At 36.8% G+C, this 20,265-nt stretch overlaps 1 protein-coding gene across 2 annotated transcripts in view; it reads left to right on the top strand.

The window, feature by feature from the left end:
- The first annotated feature begins 8,367 nt into the window (after positions 1-8,367).
- LOC129414185 (NAD kinase) overlaps positions 8,368-20,265 on the top strand; it is a 48,411-nt gene continuing 36,513 nt past the window's right edge. The window contains exons 1-2 of one of the 2 annotated variants that reach the window (XM_055168130.2): positions 8,368-8,576; positions 9,363-9,529. In XM_055168130.2, coding sequence (XP_055024105.2) covers positions 9,363-9,529 — 167 coding nt within the window. In that variant the 5' untranslated portion in view covers positions 8,368-8,576. Of the gene's footprint in view, positions 8,577-9,362; positions 9,530-20,265 lie in introns of those variants that run through there. The other variant, XM_055168131.2, reaches the window with a different exon arrangement.

Below are 20,265 nucleotides of genomic sequence, written 5' to 3' on the forward strand. Positions count from 1 at the left end.
AGAAAATTGACAGTAATAAACATTATGCAGAATCACAGCAAATGTGTTCGATGATTGCCGAGGAGGTAAACTTACTTTAAATTTATTGACCAGTAATTCTGCAAAATGACTTCTGTATGAACCTTAGAAACTATAAAACAGAATTAATAATTTATTACATTTTAACTCTTTTCCTGCCATTGACAAGTTAATCCGGCAATCCATATTTCCATTAGCAACTCTTTATTGATGTTAACACTCAGCAAACAGTAAGTAAACAATGGGCAAATCCAGATAATCAGAAACGTGTACACAATCCAAAATCGGGGCAGGCAGATATCATTCATATACATTACTCAGTCCGAGATCAGGGCAGGCAGAAAGCAGTCGTAGCGGCTCCAGACGCGGGAAGTGTTCTTTCAAGGGCGACCTCGGGGCTGGTTTATCCGGGTGTAGTCTGTGGAATTCATGGATGAGGTTGGGATCCAAGATGTTGTTAGCGATTTCCCACGACCTCTCCTCGGGACCATACACCCTCCCAGTTGACGAGGTATTGGAGGTTGGAACCCTGTCGTCTGGAGTCCAGCAGCTCGCTGACCAGGAAGGCCTCTTCACCGTCCACTATGATGGGAGGTGGCCCTGATCCTCCGGAATCTACAACTGCTCCCAGGTCCTCAGCGGGTTTGAGCAGGGACACATGGAAAGTAGGAGAGAGGGAATTCTGTGCATATTCCGCCCAAGGTAGGAAGCGACACCAGTCCTGTTGGTTCTTATGACAATGAATTCTGAGGAATTTGGTTAGTTCTTGATTGAGACGTTCAACTTGACCATTGGATTGAGGGTGATAACCGGATGTAAGACTGATATTGATGTTTAAAGCTTTGAAGGATGCTTTCCATACCTTGGACGTGAATTGTGGACCCCGGTCAGATACAATGTCCTCAGGAAGTCCGTAGTACCGGAACACACAATGAAGCAGCTGTTCAGCAGTTTCCATGGCGGACGGCAGCTTGGGCAGAGGGATAAAACGACAGGCTTTACAGAAACGATCAATGACAGATAGCACCACTGTGTTACCTTCGGACCTGGGTAGATATGTCACAAAATCCACAGCGATGTGAGACCACGGTCTTTGTGGGATTACAAGGGGTTGGAGGAGACCAGCCAGGTTCTGATGAGGGGTTTTGCTGGCTGCGCAGGTCGTACAAGCATTAACAACCGCGCTGACATCTGGATACATAGATTGCCACCAAAATTTGTTCTTTAACAACAGTAGCGTGAAATTAATCCCAGGGTGCCCGGAGGAGAGAGATGTGTGTACCCATTGGATGACTTGCTTCCTGTGGGATTGAGGAACGTAATTATGGCCTGCAGGGCATTCGACTGGTGGTGGATTGACATTATTAAGTTGATTTATTTCCTGCATGACATTCCACTGAACAGGGGCTACAATGAGGGAAGGCGGGAAGATGGGCTCAGAACAGATAGGCTGGGATGTAGAATCATAAATCCGCGATAGAGCATCTGCTTTGGTGTTCTTGGAGCCAGGTGGTATGTGATAGTGAACTGAAAAATTGTGAAGAACAATGGCCATCTCGCTTGACGAGTGATGAGACGTTTGGCAGATTGCAAATATTCCAGGTTGCGATGGTCTGTGAGAATAAAAAATTGATGTTTAGTGCCCTCTAACCAATGCCGCCATTCTTCTAGAGTCGTTTTCATTGCCAAAAGTTCTCGGTTTCCAACATCATATTTTCGCTCGGCTGGGTTCAGTTTTTGGGAGTAGAAGGCACAGGGGTACACTTGCTAGGGTTACCTTGTTTCTGTGAAAGTACAGCACCCACACCTGAGTTGGAGGCATCCACTTCGACTATAAAGGGTCTTTCTGGATCTGGGTGATGCAGGATGGGAACTGAGGTGAAACGAGTCTTCTGATCACTGAAAGCAGATTCAGCATCAGGGTTCCAGGAGAGTTTGTGGTTCGACTTATGCACTAGGGACGTTAAAGGAGCTGCAATGATACTGAAATTCTTTATAAAATGTCGGTAGAAGTTGGCAAATCCCAGAAATCGTTGAAGTTCCTTCACAGTAGTAGGCCTGGGCCATTGTAGTACTGACTCCACCTTCTTCTCATCCATAGCAACCCCTTCTGGACTGATGACATAACCCAAGAAGGATGTTGTAGACTGGTGAAACTCACATTTTTCTGCTTTTACATAAAGCTCGTGTTCAATGATGCGTTGTAGGACTGTGTATTACATGTTGTTTCAAGGAATCTAAATAAATCAGAATGTCGTCAATGTAGACAATTACAAAACTGTTGAGCATATCTCGGAGCACATCATTGATGAATGACTGGAACACAGACGGACTGTTAGAGAGCCCGAAGGGCATCACCAAATATTCATAGTGACCATCGCTGGTAGAAAATGCTGTCTTCCACTCATCTCCTTCACGAATACGAATCAGGTTGTAAGCATTACGTAGGTCCAACTTACTGTAAATCTTGGCGCTGCGTAGCTGTTCCAAAGCAGCTGGCACTAGGGGTAAGGGGTAGCGGAATTTCACAGTGATGTCGTTCAGGCCACGATAATCGATACAGGGGCGTAGACCACCATCCTTCTTACCCACGAAGAAAAACCCTGCAGACGCTGGTGAAGTAGAATGACGTATGAAACCCTTCTCTAGCTCTTCTTAAATGTATGTCTTCATAGCTTGTTGTTCAGGTTCAGATAAAGGAAAGATGCGCCCCCTAGGTGGTACGGTGTTGGGTAGCAGTTCAATGGCACAGTCACTGGGTCGATGAGGTGGTAATTGCGTAGCTTTGGTTTTGCTGAATGTGATGGGCAGATCTGAATACTCGTGGGGAACATTGTCAGGTAAACTGGTTACTGGATTAATTTGCGATGTACATACAGAGAGTTCAGGAGACTTAGGCCCAATCCCAATTCTATTTTATACCCCTCCCCCTTGCCCTTACCCCTACGCCTACCCCTTCTCCTTGCCCCTTGAAACAGAGTGTCAAGGGGTAGGGCTGAAAATATTCCCCTAAGAAATGGGACACCACTACTAGACCGTTACACGTCATCATAAGTCGTTGCTAGCTCCTACGTCATAGATGCTCCGATGTAATAATAAAATAAAATTTAATATTACAAGAAATTATTAAAAAAATATATGTTGTGGAACTATCACAAAGTCAATAACATTAGCAAACTTTTTTCATGGCGATTTTTACAAATCTTTTTTCTGAGAACATACCGTATACATGAACACAAGATTAAAGGCAACATAAAACAAGTGGTTATTTGTTATTAAAATACTTTTTAATGTCCAAAAATACTTAAATTTATGGGCCATATTGGAAATTTATCATACCCCTTCGTCTGAAGTGTGGTCCTGAAAAATCTTCATTTGAAGGGCTATCTGGCCCTTACCCCTACCCCTTCCCCTTCAGCCAAAAGAGAATTTAGACACCCCTACCCCTTCACGTGAACGCGCGAAACAAAGGGGAAGGGGAAAGGGGAAGGGGTAAGGGGTAGAATTGGGATTGGGCCTTTACTCAAACAGGATTTCAAACATTCATCGCTCCAATTCAGAATGTGCTTCTCCTTCCAAGAAACGAGTGGATTGTGAAGATGGAGCCAAGGAAAGCCCAAGATGATTGGGTTGTGAGGTGATGAAATAACATAGAATGCAATTTCTTCAGTATGATCAGTTCCAGTGACAAGCGTAATACTTTGTGTGATATGAGTGATGCGACCGGAGCCCAGCGGTCGTCCATCTAGCGCTGCGATAGAGAGAGGAGGTACACAAGGGGTTACTGAAATACCGTGAGATTTTACTAGTCTTGAATCAATAAAGTTTCCTGCAGCCCCTGAATCGAGTAGTGCCTTAGATGATATCTTCGACTGCTGCCATGACAACGTAACAGATACTTCCATACATTCAAAGACAGTAGAAGGAATTGAGGCACTCACCCGTCCAAGACATGTTTGTGATGGTCGTGTGGGACAAACAGCGAGAACATGACCAGCTTCACCACAATACAGGCACAAACATTCACGGAATCAGCGTTCTCTCTCATCCGCCGTGAGACGTGCTCGTCCCACTTGCATGGGTTCATTCATGTCAGATGAGGGGCCTGTGGGAGTTTCAAATCCGCGGCAATCAACAGTAATCCAAAAACAGTCCAATATAAACACCAGAAAGCAAACACGGGTAAACACAGGTAAACACAAGGAAACGCTCAGAAATGCTGCTAGGGGCAAACAAGACTTTGCAAAGTTAGAGTGGCAGAGTCCCAGGTTAAATAGACCCGCTGATACGCTACAGCTGGTGTGTAATCAGCGGGTCACAGTGCATTATGGGGAATGTAGTTCAATATGCGGGTGAATGGGAAGTACCGGGAGCGTTAGCGCTGACATCCGTCACAGCCACTCAAAACACTAAGCCATGTGCCATTTTTTTCATTCTAAATTATTATTACATCATGTCACAGATTTCTGAAAATGTTAAAGTAGGGTTGCCCTGATTTACCTGATTTATGTCTACCTCGAGTTTTACAGGGTTTTTTGTATTTCTGCAGCCTGTTAAAATGTTTGCTATTATTTGTGGATTGAGGTTGATTGTGGCTGAAATGAAACACACTTATTTATTTATTTTTGCACACAATACGAGGTGTATAAGCCATGGCTGTCATGCTAGTTGTTAGCTGCTCTTTTTTGCTGCCTTATGAGTAATGCCTTGAAGTATTAAATAAATTGATAAAATGTAAAGCCAATTGGTCTGGCTATTCTTTTTTTGTGTGTGTTTTTTTGTTATAGCCTATTGTGATTTAGGAGGGTGAATGGGGGAGGAATAAATACAAATGTATGAATGGTTTATTAGTAAGATGCCTAAATGTAATGCATTTTAAGTGAATTGGGTTTATTAATAAAGAATACATAATCCATTTTTTTATGCATTTAAAACACATTGGATTAAGTAAAACTATTACATAAATTTTACTGGTTTAATTTACCTAAAAAATATATATCATATAAAGTTTATTTGTTTTTTAGATTAAAAGTATGTAATCCAAATGAATGGAAAGGTTACATGCAATCAAAATACATAAATCTTATGAATTAGGCCTAAATATTTTTTTGAGTGTAAAGGAGCCATTGTTTTACCATTTGCATGCGCGTATGATCTCCGTTGTTTACCAGAATGCAATCCTTAAAGCTGTTCCTCTTTGGTCTTAGAAAGAGCTGGTTACATACATTCTAAATCAAAAAACATCTTGCAGACATCTTCTATATGTCTATATGACATATTTTAGGAATTGTCTCAGAGAAGTAGGAAACAATCAAAATAATGCATCTTGCAGATGTTAATGCAGACATCAAATAGACATTTCTGAGATGCATGTGTGTTATCAGGGTGGCAATATACCAATAGCGGGTGTACGAGTAAATGTTTGTTGCATTTATTTACGGTAACTATTTGATAATGCAAAGGGTATGTTTGCCTGAGTTTAACTATTCAGTTAAAATATATAAGTGTATGAGAAAAAGCTGAAAAAAAAGATTAGGATGAATTCGACAGAGCTCCAAACTTAGATCATGTGGCAGCAGCAGTGAACCAGAATCCTAAACCAGAACATTTGTATAGATTGGTGGTCTATATTAAATATACTGTCTGAAACTAGTACACAATAACAACAATTAATTGATTAATACTAGGATTTGTGTTTGTTTAAATATGACTCATAGATGTTGCGATGTAAAGGGGAAGGAGATTTATATGTGCCTCAGGTTTAATCAATAAAACACTTTCACATAGGATATACTTGTGTATCCACTATCATGACTGCTCAGGAAGCCTCCTTACTCCTTGTTCCTCTCCTCTTCTCTTTGCAGTGCAATTAAAGAATTGAAATGTCATACAAGATGGTGATGCTTGATCAGTTTCTGGGTTGTAGGATGTAGGACATAGGATCAAGGTGGCAGAGTGGCCATCGGGAGAGTCGGGACATTTCCCGGTGGGCAGGTAGTGTTTTGAGGCTGCAAGGGTCGGTCTGTTATACATTGCCAGTTATAGCAACCCCGTCTGGCGGCTTGATGTGCGGCCGCTTCCCGCTGGTCAAACTGTGCAGCCTCTTTGCTCAACATAAAAGTGCTCAACCTGTTCGACAGGTCCAACCATGTTTAGGATATTTTTAAATATAGGGGGATCATTGAACCACGCTCCCCAAATGGCATAGCCTGTCGGCCTTTGATGTAAAAAGCTGCTCCGCCGAATGCCTGTTTATTAGAGTACATGATATGCGGTCGGATTGATCCATCAAGCAGATAGACTATTTGTTAGTAAGTGTGGATTAAGGATGTTTAACATCTCTAGCTTGGTGGTCAGTACATGAATGGATCAAATCAGCACATTTGCAAATGTTTGTCTCCATATGGCTATATAATAAATAAAAATAAGAACTTAGGGTAACTTTGCAGTATCATTTCCTACTATGTGATTTTCATATTACATATAACAGCATAATGAAATGAATTAAAAGACAAGGAAGAAGGATTGGCATGTAAATTGTATTATTATTACCGGAAAAAACAGCAAAATAACTGAAATAAACTCTGAGGTAAATATGCCAAACACGTTAAAATAAATGAGCAATAGCAGTGGAAAAAAACATTATCATCTCTCAAAACTTTAAATGACAAAAATGATATTTAAAGGAAAAATTCTTACAGTTTTTCATTATGTAATAGCTGATTGACAGGTGCGCTTCTCCGTCTTTCAAACAGGTATAATTTTGTATAGTTACTCATTTAGAAAAATTATCCATGATTTGATGATTTTATTATTATTATGAAAATGTTTTTTTTTTTTTTTTGCAGATTGATTACGATTTGTATTACCGTAGTTTTACTACAAATACAAGACCTTTTCTTACCACGGAGGGCCGATGGTATACGAAATTTCCCGGTAGATTTTTTGGTCCCACTCCGCCCCTGTGAGGAAGCATTTTTGTATTTCAACATATCAAGTTTTCCTTATCAATAATAGTTGACAAAGCATAGAAAAACATTTATTCATTTTTAAAGTAACCTTTTACTTTTATTATTTATTGATTCATTCAATTTTTATTGATTGTTATTTTATTTACTCTCAAGCTAAGATTTTTGTGATATTTTTCTTCATAAGAACCAGACTGAAGATTTTTAGCTATAATCGTGATCTTCACGATCCACATAATGCAAGTGCCAGTAGCCTACTTTGGAAGTCCAAAACAGATACAGACAACACAAGTGTAATTCAGCTTTTCCCGGATGATTTTAATTAACAAATCTATGTTAGAAACTATACTGAGATACTGTTAACCATCTCCCTTAGACTCAGAGTTTCAATGACTCTGCTCTTCTAAGTGAGTAAGGCACATGAATGCCACTGGAATTCACCCGAAATTGCAGATGACATCAGAGCGTTTGGCAGAGGCTGCATGAAGACTTCATATAATGTTGGAAAAAAACAGTTTAGTTTCTTGCACAGAAAAATGCATCCTTCTGGTCCTATCACAATTAAGCATGACTGAGATTTATTTTAGAATAATAAACTTTGATTATAAATAGATCAAATAAATATATCTTAAAGAATATACTTATTGTCTTTTTATTGTAAATGTCTCTGAAAAAACAACATGACTGTGTTACTGGATTACAGAATTGTAATTTTTATGTGATCTATTTATTTCAGGTAACCAAGATATTCAATTTTTATTCACAATATCGACAGATTCATTCTTAATGCGGAACACAGGTCTGTTGATGTTTCTTATCTCAGTACTTATTTCATCAGTATTGGGACAATAAAGGCAAAATTGCTCTGTTTGTTTTGGAGTCAAGAAAGGTGAATATGAGGCAACAGTACAGTATATTCACCTGTTTTAACACAATTTACAAAGTCAACCTAACAAAACGTTTACATTTTAATTTTCTGATGTGATCACCATATTAAGACTGATTGTCTGACAAGTGTTATGTAATGAACAGTCCTATAATTGTTCACACACGAAAAGCAGAGAATGTGTAGTACTGTATCAGTATCAGTTTGATCTTTGCATTTGATGTTTGGTAGGCAGTGTTGTTGTCAATGGTTCATAAACGGGATATTGTACACGTGGTGTTACAATATGAATGTTTGTGTGAAGTAATAATGACTTTTTCATATAATTATGCATTAGCCCCGCCTTCAGTATAGCGCGATTTGTTCCTTTGGCAACTGGCTAGCGCTCCCGTTCCCCCCACAGCATTTTAAACAATCAGCTCAAATAACGAACCTTACGTAATAAATATTCATAAGCAAAGCCACGAGGGCCTATCAGAATGATCCGCGGACCGCCGACGTCATGTCGAGGAAGTGCTCGGTTAGTGTACAGATGACAGGTAGAGAGACGGTTCAACCGGTTAGTTATCTGTCCGCCGTGACACCGACAGCTATGGACGTATTGATAGCGTGTGTTTACAGTCAGCGGTGATAGCGCCTGCTTTTAATAGCGATAAAGAGAAACAACCAAACTGCCGAACGGATCAGTGACGCTTTTGTGTGAGGTAAGTTAACGCCAATCTCATCAGCGGCTAACTGCTTTTAAATGTGTTGTTTCATTCGTTCAAACTTAGTTGCAACTCAGTATCGATGATAGCATATATTTATGTATGTGTAGCATTAGGCAATTTATCCTATATGTTGGCTGTGCTTCATAATAAAAGTTCCTGCCTAACTACTGTGGGCATCATCATTTATTTATCATCTTTTTTATCATAATTTATTACTCGGATCGCGACTTTGATATGCTCGTTCTAAAATCAGTTTAGGAGCATTTCTTACAAGATCTTAGAACCTATTCAGCTTTTCTGGACACCATAGAGTTGTGAGGTTTTGAGAGGTGAGATTTGTGTTTTATGTAACTTATGCAGTTTTATTTGGACTGTCCTCATTCATGCTGCCTGTGTTGTTATATTAAGGGTCATTATGTGTTTGATTTGTTACACTTTCTTCTCGATACTGACATGAAACATCATGTGGCTGGGATACGCTAAAAATCAATATTTTATGCGAGGAATAGCCAGTTTGTACTGTTTGAATGTTTAGTCCTCAAATAAACTGTGTGGTACGCCTTGTTAAACCTTGTCTAATCTGTTTAGATGGTTGACAGTAGACCATGTTATTTAGTACTGCATGTCTTTATTACCAAAGAATTTCTTAGTATTATGTTCTGTGTGCCAAAATGTGCTTTACAGTATATAACAGAGCGTACACTGCTTTAGGTTCATACAGTAAGTGTGCCTTCAGTGATTGTCATCTTATGCTTGTATTTGACTGTGTTTTACTTTTAGATGGATGATTTCAAAGGTTCTGACTGGACACTTAATTCAGATCTGAGCACAGAATCGCTTTCATCATACTGTTGTTCAGCCTGTGATGGGAGTGAGAAAGTGTTGAGGAGCCGAACTAAAGCCAGGAGTCTGTCTTCACCAATGGCCCACAGCTCTGCTAAGTTCAGGTATGAGATGAGCACATGACGTCTAATTTAGCAGTGGGTTTTAACTGTGAGTTTATGAGAGAAGCAAATGTTCATTATCATACATAATCAATTGTAATTTTGTATGCTGATAGTACTAGATTGTTTGCGTTAATGATGAATAGTGAATTGTCAGAATATATTAATCATATTGCTGGTTTATGAGACAAACAAACTACATTTCTCATGATTCCCCTGTGCCAGACACACAAAAATCATCATTTCACACCTGTTGTGCAACCATTGCTCTTCCCTTTTTATCAGTTGTGCTAAAAAGCTTGCTTTATTTGTCCAAATGAGTGAAAAAAGAAAATCAAATATTCCCGGTATTGTCACTTTTTTCCAAACAAAATTACTTCCTGTCTTGTAATAAAGAAATATTTGAAAGGAGAAACAATGGACGGTTGGAAAGTCTTAGATTTTTGAGAGGCATCATGTTGTGATGGAACCATAGTGCTTGAACCTGTCAACACCGCCTGCAGCTATATGTTGTGTTCATTGTTTAAGATTGTGTCTACTTAAGGAAGTTATTATTTGTGTCCACACCATGTTATTGCACCATCACATTTGTTCTGTAATTGCATGTAAGGTTTTCCACATTTGCAAAACTTCTGCTTTTAAAAAATGTGGTGGCCTGAGTTTTAATACTAAATATCACATGGGTAAATAAAAAGATTTTCCTCCTGTCCAGAGATATACCATTGCAGTTATCTTCATATAGTTTGAATGTAATTATCATTTTAAATAACACATTTTTAAATAACGAGAGAGCTGTTTTTAAATGCAACAGTGCATCTAAGCGTAAACTGTAAAACAAAGAAAATGTATTAGCCAGTTTGTGAAAAGACGCTCGGAAATCTGTTAAGACACAAATGAGTACACACACAATAATTAGACACATTAATAATTAGTCTTTCTATTACCGTGTCCCCGCTGCTTGCATACAACAACAGCAACAATCACCCAGTGTTTCCAGTGTATTGTGATTCAAAGTTTAGCACAGGTCTGGTGCTCTTGTCAAACTGTATAAAAAGATTGTAAGTGCCTTTCAAATCATGTGACACCAAATTTAGATCTAAACATACACAGAGTTTAAAATGTTTATGAGTTTGTTTTTGTAAATTGGGTATGAGCACCATTTAGTGGATAATAGCGGAATTACAAATTACCATAAAAACTCGTCAGGGAAGTGTCATTGGCAGGAAAAGGTTTTCTCTTAAATTGATGAGATAACTTGTCAATGGCTAGGAAAGAGTTAATGCACAAATACTTGCACACACAAAATGTGAACGCAAAATGTGAACGCCCATTTTGTTTGAGGTGAGGATTGCCGGTAACAAATACTGAATTTCCATCTTGTTTGTGCCATTTGCAATAGCCCTAATTGCAAAACTTTAAGTTTTCCTCAAAAGGGAGCCAAAATGGTATTTGTTTCTTAAGTAATTCTGTTTGCGTCTGACCATCACGCGCATTTGCACACGTTTCAGTTTATTAAAGTTACATACAATGCGAGAGCAAAAATCTTAGGTCTACCACACCTCTTTTGCCCAACAACAGTTCCATATATTAAAAAACAACCCTAAAAAGCACATCCATACACACACGCACGCACGCACACACACACAACAACAATAATAAACGCAATAATAAATTATGATAAACAAACACAATAGTAACACACTAAAAAAATAAAGGGCTGTGCGATATGCTGGATAACTTGTAGAACCTCTTACAAAATGTAGTGTGACCTTGACCTGTGTGGTAGTATTCTTGGGTAATGTTTGACCATACATCGAGTGTCATCGCTGCCCTGGTGGTGTTTTTTTAAAGCATCAGTAACATTCTGCTTTTCATTTAAAAATAAGCTGGTTGACCGGATAGTCCCTTGAGGGTTTAAGACAGTGGTCACCAACCCTGTTTCTGAAGATCTAGCCTCCTGCATAACTTAAAGGAACAGTAGGGATGGGCGATATGGCCTAAAATCCATATTGCGTTATACATTGCAGCCTCTTGCGATAGCGATATGTATTGCAATATAATAATTTTAATAGACTCATTTCAGAACAGGTTATATAGACCCTTAGAAAAGCCAAACTGCTAAAAAAGTTAGTAAAAGTGAACCGTTATGGATAGATTAGTCTTGTTACCACTCTTAGCAGGAACTTTTGCCTGACACACTCTACAGCAGGGGTGTCCAGACTTTTTTGTGTGGTGATCTACTTTTAAAATGATAAAGCCGACAAGATCTACCTGCTAAAAAACACAGTTAATTATTTTTATAACACTTAACACTTTAAATGCTTGTGAGGACTATACTGCATATATATATATATATATGCGATCTACCAGCATTGCCGTATTGGACACCCTTGCTCTACAGAGTATATTTTCCTGCTGCTTGTTGGACGGCTTAAATCCAAATAATAGATGTTGCATCAGTCTTTTTCACAAGCTCCTCTGTTTTGCTGACGCATCCATGTTTATTCGGCTGCAGCTCGTGGCTCTAAAGTTCGCGGGTAGATTGTGTCATCAACACGCATTATCGCGATAGTGCAATAGATTTAAAATCTCTATTGTATGCCAATTTTGTATTGTTTATATTGCATATCGTTTATATTGCCCATCCCTAAGGAACAGTATGTAAGATTGTGGCCAAAACTGGTATTGCAATCACAAAACTTGTGGCTAAAACTGGTACTGCAATCACACGACTGGTGGCCAATACACAACATGACAACATAAACATCAGTTGAGGCCTGCAACTCCACTTTTTAAATGACAATATCCTGGCCGGACCACTGTTGTGAGTAATATAAGTATTTGAAATGAAAATGATTTCCTAATGTCTAGTGACATATCAGGGCTATTTTATGATTAATTGATATACATTTCTTACATACTGTTCCTTTAAATCCAACCCTGACTCAAATTTTTGGGTAACTGTGATAACCTTGATTAGCAGGTTCAGGTGTGTTTCATTAGGGTTGGAGGTGAACTCTGCAGGAAAGTAGATCTGTAGGAATAGGGTTGGTATACACTGGTTTAAGATATTGAGACTACTGTTGTTCACACTGTCAGTTTAAATCCGATTTTTGTGCATATCTGATTAAAGTGACTGATGTGGTGACTGTGGTTTACGGGGACATGAATAGTGTATAATGGTATGTTTACTATGCTACGCACACATGCACATTCACAATGTAACTGTTACAACGGTGTTTAGCGTCTCCCGTCAGCAGCAGGATCTTTAGCGCACTAGGAAAATATATAAATGGAGTACTGGATTAAAACCTTAAATACTGCGCATAATCTATGCATACAGCATCCAAGGCATAATCTATAAAAGACTTCTTCCTGTAATCATGTAAGAATGCTGTGTAATTTTTTTTCTTGAGATTAGACTTATTTCTTAGTTTGATAACTGTTTAATACATGAATAGCCATGTTCTGTAGTAAAGCTTAAAATTTTAATTGATGCATAGCGAAGGTATAAGGTAAGGCAGCCTGCATGTTTATTTAGTTTTGTTTTGATTGTATAGTCCTTTTGATTATTTTTCTGCACTCCTCACGACTGCGAGAGCAGCCTTCCTCTGCTTTTTAAAAAATAGTTTGTGTTGATAATAAACATTTAAACTAACATTGTGATATGCTGAAAATACATATTTTATATAGATGTTATTGTAGGCACGTGAAGTACACATGTCATCAACTTGCTGTCGGCCGCTAACCACTTGGTCATTATCAAAAAACCTTAAAGGCATTCTAAGCGAATCGGTGTGTTGATTTCTGAAATGTGTTTTCAAACAAACTGAGCGTAGTTAACTCCTCCCCTCCATGCTTTCATGAACGAGCCCAAACCCAACCCCCAAATCCTTCTTGGCGTTTATTGGCTGGAACACTTTGTTTTGTTTCGTGGTGCAGGTTTGGCCACTGTGTTTATATTGAAGGTTGTAGAGCCTGGGGTGTATTCCAGAAAGCAGGGTTAACTTACCATCAGATTAACCCTGAACTTTGGGTTGATCAACCCCAAACTTGCTTACTCTGGGTATGTCGGTTCCAAAACACAGTTTATGAGTTAGTTCAATCAACCCACTGAAAGTAACCCAGAGTTAATGCGCGCTCACGGTAACAACATAAAGGCATTGTCAATGGATCACAGATTTCACGAGTCACCATGGAAACGTCAGATAACTTAAAAGTTTTTAAATGAGAAATAACATTATAAACCAATACTTTCTGTCAAAATCAATGTTTTATAATCGGCTTAGAAGTGTGTGATTACAAAACAGATAAAATTAATTAATTAAATAATTAATATGAACCTTACCCCATTTAAGTCCAATATTATATGTGTCTCAACGAAAATACACATAATATTATTTAAATATTATTTAAAAGCCTGTAAAAATAATCATAGATTTTATATATGATTTTAAATATATTAATTATATCTAATTAGATATAATTAGACATAATCAAGATTATCTTTTCTCTTACCAAAATTAACAATGGTTTTACTACAGTTAAAAAAAACATGGTAAAACCATGGTAACCACAAAATAACCATGGTTTTGACAACCATGGTTTTCAAAAACCATAGTTAAACCACAGTTAGTGTAGTAAAACCATGGTTTTGCTGATTGTAATCAATGCACCAAAAAAACATGGTTACTACACTTTTACCACAATAAAACCATGGGTAATTTTCGTAAGGGATGTTATAAAAAAACAGTTTCTTTAAAGAAAATATCATAATTTTTTAAGACAGCAATAAATATTTTAACATTGTAATATTATGCAAAATATACGCTTCCACGCCCGCTGCACGGTCATCATATGTACACGCATGCGCAGACATCCTCCGGAGCCTCGTTTTATTAACTAAAATGAACTTACCCTGTAACATAACCTGGTCCGGAGCAGGTTATCTTCAGAGAGTCAGTTGCTATGGTAACTTACATAACCTGAAAGTTACCTCGGTTTTTGGAACCAAAAGCAGAGGATATCCGCTTACTTACTCCTAAACTTACCCAGGTAAGTCACATAACCAGCTTTCTGGATTACACCCCAGGGCTGTCTACAGAGATCGCGTTTTTTTACAGTTTGATCAGCGGACAGGCAGCAAGCAGATAGTGAGGAGATGTTTGATGTATGTAACAAAAAATGTTTTATGGTCTAAAACGCGTGAATTCGCTTAGAGCGCCTTTAATTTATGTAAGAAATAAAAGATATTGAATTATTTTGACAGTTAAAGCAAAACTGTTAATATTACAAAACAATAAAATATTTGATAATATATACAATATTATATTCATGGCTGTAAAGTGTAATTAAAAAACTGAAGTGAATATAAGTACTTCACTAAAAGATTGATCGTAATTTTTAATTGTGATCAAAAGTTTGAGCAAAACAATTGTGATCATTTGTCCTGTAATTGTGAACCCCTAATATATGTATATGTGTGTATGTGTTTGTGTGTATGTATTATATGTGTGTGTATATACGTGCGTGTATATATATATATATATATATATATATATATATATATATATATATATATATATATATATATATATATATATATATATATATATATATATATATATATATATATATATATATATATATATATATATATATATATATATATATATATATATATAATTTAATTAAAAGAAATGTTGAAACATTAATGATTGTAAAAGAAAGACGTTTAACCTATTACACAAGTCTGCTACACACATGCACGTTCACAATGCAACTGTTACAACGTTGTTTAGGGTCTCCGCCAGCAGCAGGACCTTCAGCACACACCGGGGAAAAATATAAATGGAGGACTGGATTAAAACCTTAAATTATACTATAGACCCCTTCAAGGTTTGTAAACATTGAATGACTATCGGGTACGCGTGCGGCATGGGGTCAAACTGTTCATACCATCCAGGCTTTATAATTTTATCTAACAGGGCTGAAAAATGATGACTTACCTCAAATGAAGTGAGCACAAACACAAGCCTCCTTGATATTTGCATTGTCCCTTGCGTTGTTGTTAATTGCTTGCTGCCACAGATGTTGTATTTTTTTGTTTTTGAGATTCTGAATGAATCGCAAAAACTTAAAGGTGCAGTGTGTAACTTTTATAAGGATCTCTTTGCAGAAATGCAATATAAAATACATAACTATATTATCAGTGGTGTATAAAGACCTTACATAATGAACTGTTAAGTTTTTATTACCTTAGAATGAGACGATTTTATCTACATACATAGAGGGTCCCCTTACATGGAAGTCGCCATTTTGTGCCGCCATGTTTCTACAGAAGCCCTTAAAGAACAAATGTTTTTACTAGGTTGTTTACGACGATTGCTATCGTAGCTTCTCAATGCGTTTTGGTGAATGGTGGACTGAAACGTTGGTTGCAATTTGCAACCTGAACACTAGATAAAATTTACACACTGCACCTACGCCTGTGACGTGAACCGTGAAGGGGTCTATACAGCCATGTATATTACTGTAAAAAATCTGAAGAAACTACAGTATTACTGGCAGCTGGTTAATTTTACATTTATGTTATTATATTTACTGTGAACAGTTTATTCAAAGTAAAATGAACATGAAACATTTTCAGTCTTTATCTTCTACAGTAAGTTACTGGCAACCAGCTGCATAATTTTTGCAAAAGTTTTTTAGGGAATTCTGGTTGGTGTACAACATATGTGAAGTATCTGAGGTTTGATTTTTACCTGGAAGTGGTATGGCCCAGAAAAGGGGCGGAGTTTTACCTTTTATAAGCCGGGGCAACCCTAAAGACAGTGCTTGTCTAATAATTCTGTGCAATGTTATGCAAGAGTGCTACTATGGTGCCTCAAGCAAATCCAAAACCTTTTTTGGAATATATTTTTTTGTTTGTCCTTTGGTACTTTTAGTCGTTTTAGTGGACACCTGTATATTCTTCACTGTGGATGGACATTCTGGCACTGTAAATAAGTTCCACCTTGCACGAAAGTGCTTCTGTGAGTGAGGCATCATTTTTATGATCCTTTCCCCACACCATATTCCCTGAAGGTGAGCTTGTGGGCTTGTCTTTATCATACAGGTTATTTGATTGTGTTTTTTTCAAAACTGGCTATTTATTTTTTCATTTATACTTAACAGTTTGGTTTAGGTGGCGGAACTGAGTAACCTGAAGTCTTTGTTTTAATACACTGCTTTTCCGTACAGATCAATCTATCTTGCAGTCTAGCCTGAAGTCAGAATTTATAATAATGACCATTTTGAACAAATGTTATTTAGCAGGTTGGTTGCAGATTTGCTGTTGAGCATTGGTTTTTGGCTGCCCTGGTCCTTTAGTTTGAAATTTCACATTCTGGTTCTTGCAAAGCTTTAATACATAATGCAGTTTTATTTTTAAGTTTAATTTAGTACTCCTTTGCTTGGCTCACCTCTTTTAAATGCAAGATTTACATATCCGCAACAAAAAAAAAAAACTCAAATAATCATTTACATTAATTTGATTTTAATAATGTTTATCTTTATTGATGCACCGTTACTGCTTTACTGCTCTGGACAATCATGAACATATAGACGATCCATAAATGCTAAGCAGACAAATCACAACAACAAACTGGCACACCGTCCAACGACTGATAAATAAAGCAAAAAAAGCTGACAGTTGGTGTCCGTCTGCCGTTTTAGCCCAGGGTCCCCGCGGGTCCTTAAAAAGTCTTAAAACGTCTTAAATAAAATGTTCGATTTTTAAGGTCTTAAAATGTCTTAAAATCTGGAATTTCCACTAAGAATCAAATCGCTCTTGCGTTACTCTGATGTCATCCACTTGTCATTTTTTTGCAGCGCCTAATGAAGTCGTTCACACAATGCATCCTACCAGGCAATCAAAAATAAACGAGAAGTTGTTTCTGGTGATGTTATCCCGCTGTTAGCAAGTTCATTACTAACATGGATTTAACGGAGTGGAAGTTGGATGAGCAAGATCCGATGAATGCGGTAGATATAACCCATTTTTTAAGCATTTTGATTTTACGATTCCTGGACGAAATCATTGTCTTTGATCAAAAACAATGAAAGCTAATATTGGTGAATAAAGCCAAATTCATGCTAAATGATTATTGATTCAGTCAAAAACTCCAACAGCTTTGCAACCAGAAGCTTTAGTTACCTGAAATTAAGAAAAGTAATAGAGGCTTCCTGAAATATATAAAATGTAATAGAGATGCATTTCATTATTATTGCCCTTTCATCATTAAATGTTCTGCAATACTGTATGTGTACAGTAAGCTCAAGTTAAAAAGTACAATTCCATAATCCACTTAAAGTGCTCTATTTTCATGTACTAATGTTGTACTTAATATAGCCTACATTTTTTTGTTCTTTAGTACATTAATATGAAATATGCTAAAATGTTATTTAAAAATGTATTTAGGTACCACTTGAAATAAATTTGAACCCATCTTTGTATGAAAGATGGGTACACGTTAACTTCAAGTGGTATACATTTTTGTAATACGAGATATGTTAAATGCATTTCAGTTCATATTAATGTAATCTCAAAATAACACTGATAATGACACTTAGATGTTTTTAAGATTAGTACTTAGGATAAAGTAGAAACTTTGTATTATGCACAACACTATTTTGTGAAAATAGGGCACTTTAAAGGGATAGTTCAACCAAAAATAACAATACTGTCATAATTTTCTCACTCTCACGTTTTTACAAACCTGTATACATTTTTTTTTGTTCTAAAAAACACAAAGGAAGATATTTTGAGGACTGTTTGTTATCAAACCTTTAATGAGCCCCATTCACTTCCATAGTAGGATAAAGTATAATATGAAATTCAATGGGGCCCATTAACGGTTTGTTTACTAAACATTAGGTAAAATTAAACGGTTAGCAAAAACTTGAGAATTGGGTGGGGCCGAGGGGTCACTGTTGCAAATACCTCTCTCCTGACATCTCACTCCAAACTTTTGGTAAAACTTGAGAGCCCAGATATACATGTCCGACAACAAAACAGATAATATGTTAAAATATAATTAAGTTGTGTTAAAATACAATATAACTCAATTAACCTACTTAAGTCTGTGTCATTAATGTTAATCAAACAACCCAAGACAAAGAGAAAATCCCTTCTGTAGCTCTAGAAAATAATCATATTTAATTTATACAAAGACTTTACCTAATGTGCAACTTTGTTCTTTTTTTATAAATATTTGTAATTTCTTAATTTGTTACTAAATTTTTCCCACCCCTTTTTTGCTGATCTGAAAAATGATCAGATCTGTGCCTCAAAAACCATAATGTGATCTGAACCATGAGTATTGTGATTCGTCACACCCCTATTTTGTAATGTTCTGGGCTGTTCTCCATGTCTTTTTCAAAATGCTAAGAGGGGCCAGAATTTTGAAATGAACTGAAGTACCTTAAAGGCAGATTTTTACATACACAGTCAACCATGTCAGAATTGTTAGGCGAATTAGCACTTAGTATAAAAGTTGTTGTTTCCCTGTGATGTGTCTTGAGTGTGGCTCAGGCGAGCTGTGTCGTGCTATGCTTCAACACACAATTCTGTGTCGTGTCGCGCTGAACATTTTCCTGTTTGTTATGATAAAGTTTTACATTTTTATTTTAGAGGACTTAAAAAGGTCTTAAAAGTCATTAAATTTGCTGTTAAAAATGTGCAGATACCCTGTAGCCGCGTTTAAAAGCTTTGGTGTGCACACCAAATGTTCTTCTTTTTTGCATTCTGACTTTCATTATTTGCAATGCTTCTTGTTGCATCTTTAGTGATTTTGCAACTGTTTACTATGCCTTTTCCAAAGAAGTGGGCTTTTTTTAAGAAGTACATGGACTTAGAGGGATTTGCAGCGAAAGACAGTCAGATTTGTTAAATACCAATTAAATGACTGTAGTGACATTTCTGAAGAATAAGGACTTTTTAATGACTGACTAATAACCTATACGTTGCCATTAATTACTGAACCAAAACATAAGAGTCTGACAAAATATGCTCATTTACAAAGAAAACATGTCAGACATTGCATCTAAACTTTTTATATGTTAAGTTAAATTGCCTAATCAGAATTAGTTTTTCCGGATTTAAGATCTGTGCACTCACTGAATGTCTTTTAAATTAGCATTGGTAGAATGACTGCTTTGTGAAGAGTTGTGTAAGAGCAGGCTGATGAGTTGATGGCTATTTTAGCATATGGTCAACCTGTCAAACCTGTCTGTTAAAAAGATAAAAAAAATTACTCAATGCTGGGTGACCTCACCTAAGCCTGTTAATGTGGATGTGTCACACAGGTTAAAAGCCATTTTTTGTTTTGTTTTGTTTAACTGGTTCAAATATTCATGATCATGACCTGCTGTTAGTGGAGAAAAATGGGTAACACTTTATTATAATGTTCATTAATTAACATTAGTTAACTACATTAGTTAATACTTAAAATTTGGTTAACGTTAGTTAATGCACCGTGAACTAACATGAACAAACAATGAACAGCTTTATTTCTATTTACTAACATTAACAAAGATGAATAAATACTGTAACAAATGTATTGCTCATGGTTTGTTCATGTTAGTTAATACATTAACTAATGTTAAATCATGAACATTATAATAAAGTGTTACCGAAAAAGGTTATTTAAAAACAAACTCAACATTAGTCATTGCAGTCAATTATAAGTTAACTATTT

This window comes from Misgurnus anguillicaudatus, chromosome 5, assembly GCF_027580225.2.
Source record: "Misgurnus anguillicaudatus chromosome 5, ASM2758022v2, whole genome shotgun sequence".
Lineage (NCBI taxonomy): Eukaryota > Metazoa > Chordata > Actinopteri > Cypriniformes > Cobitidae > Misgurnus > Misgurnus anguillicaudatus.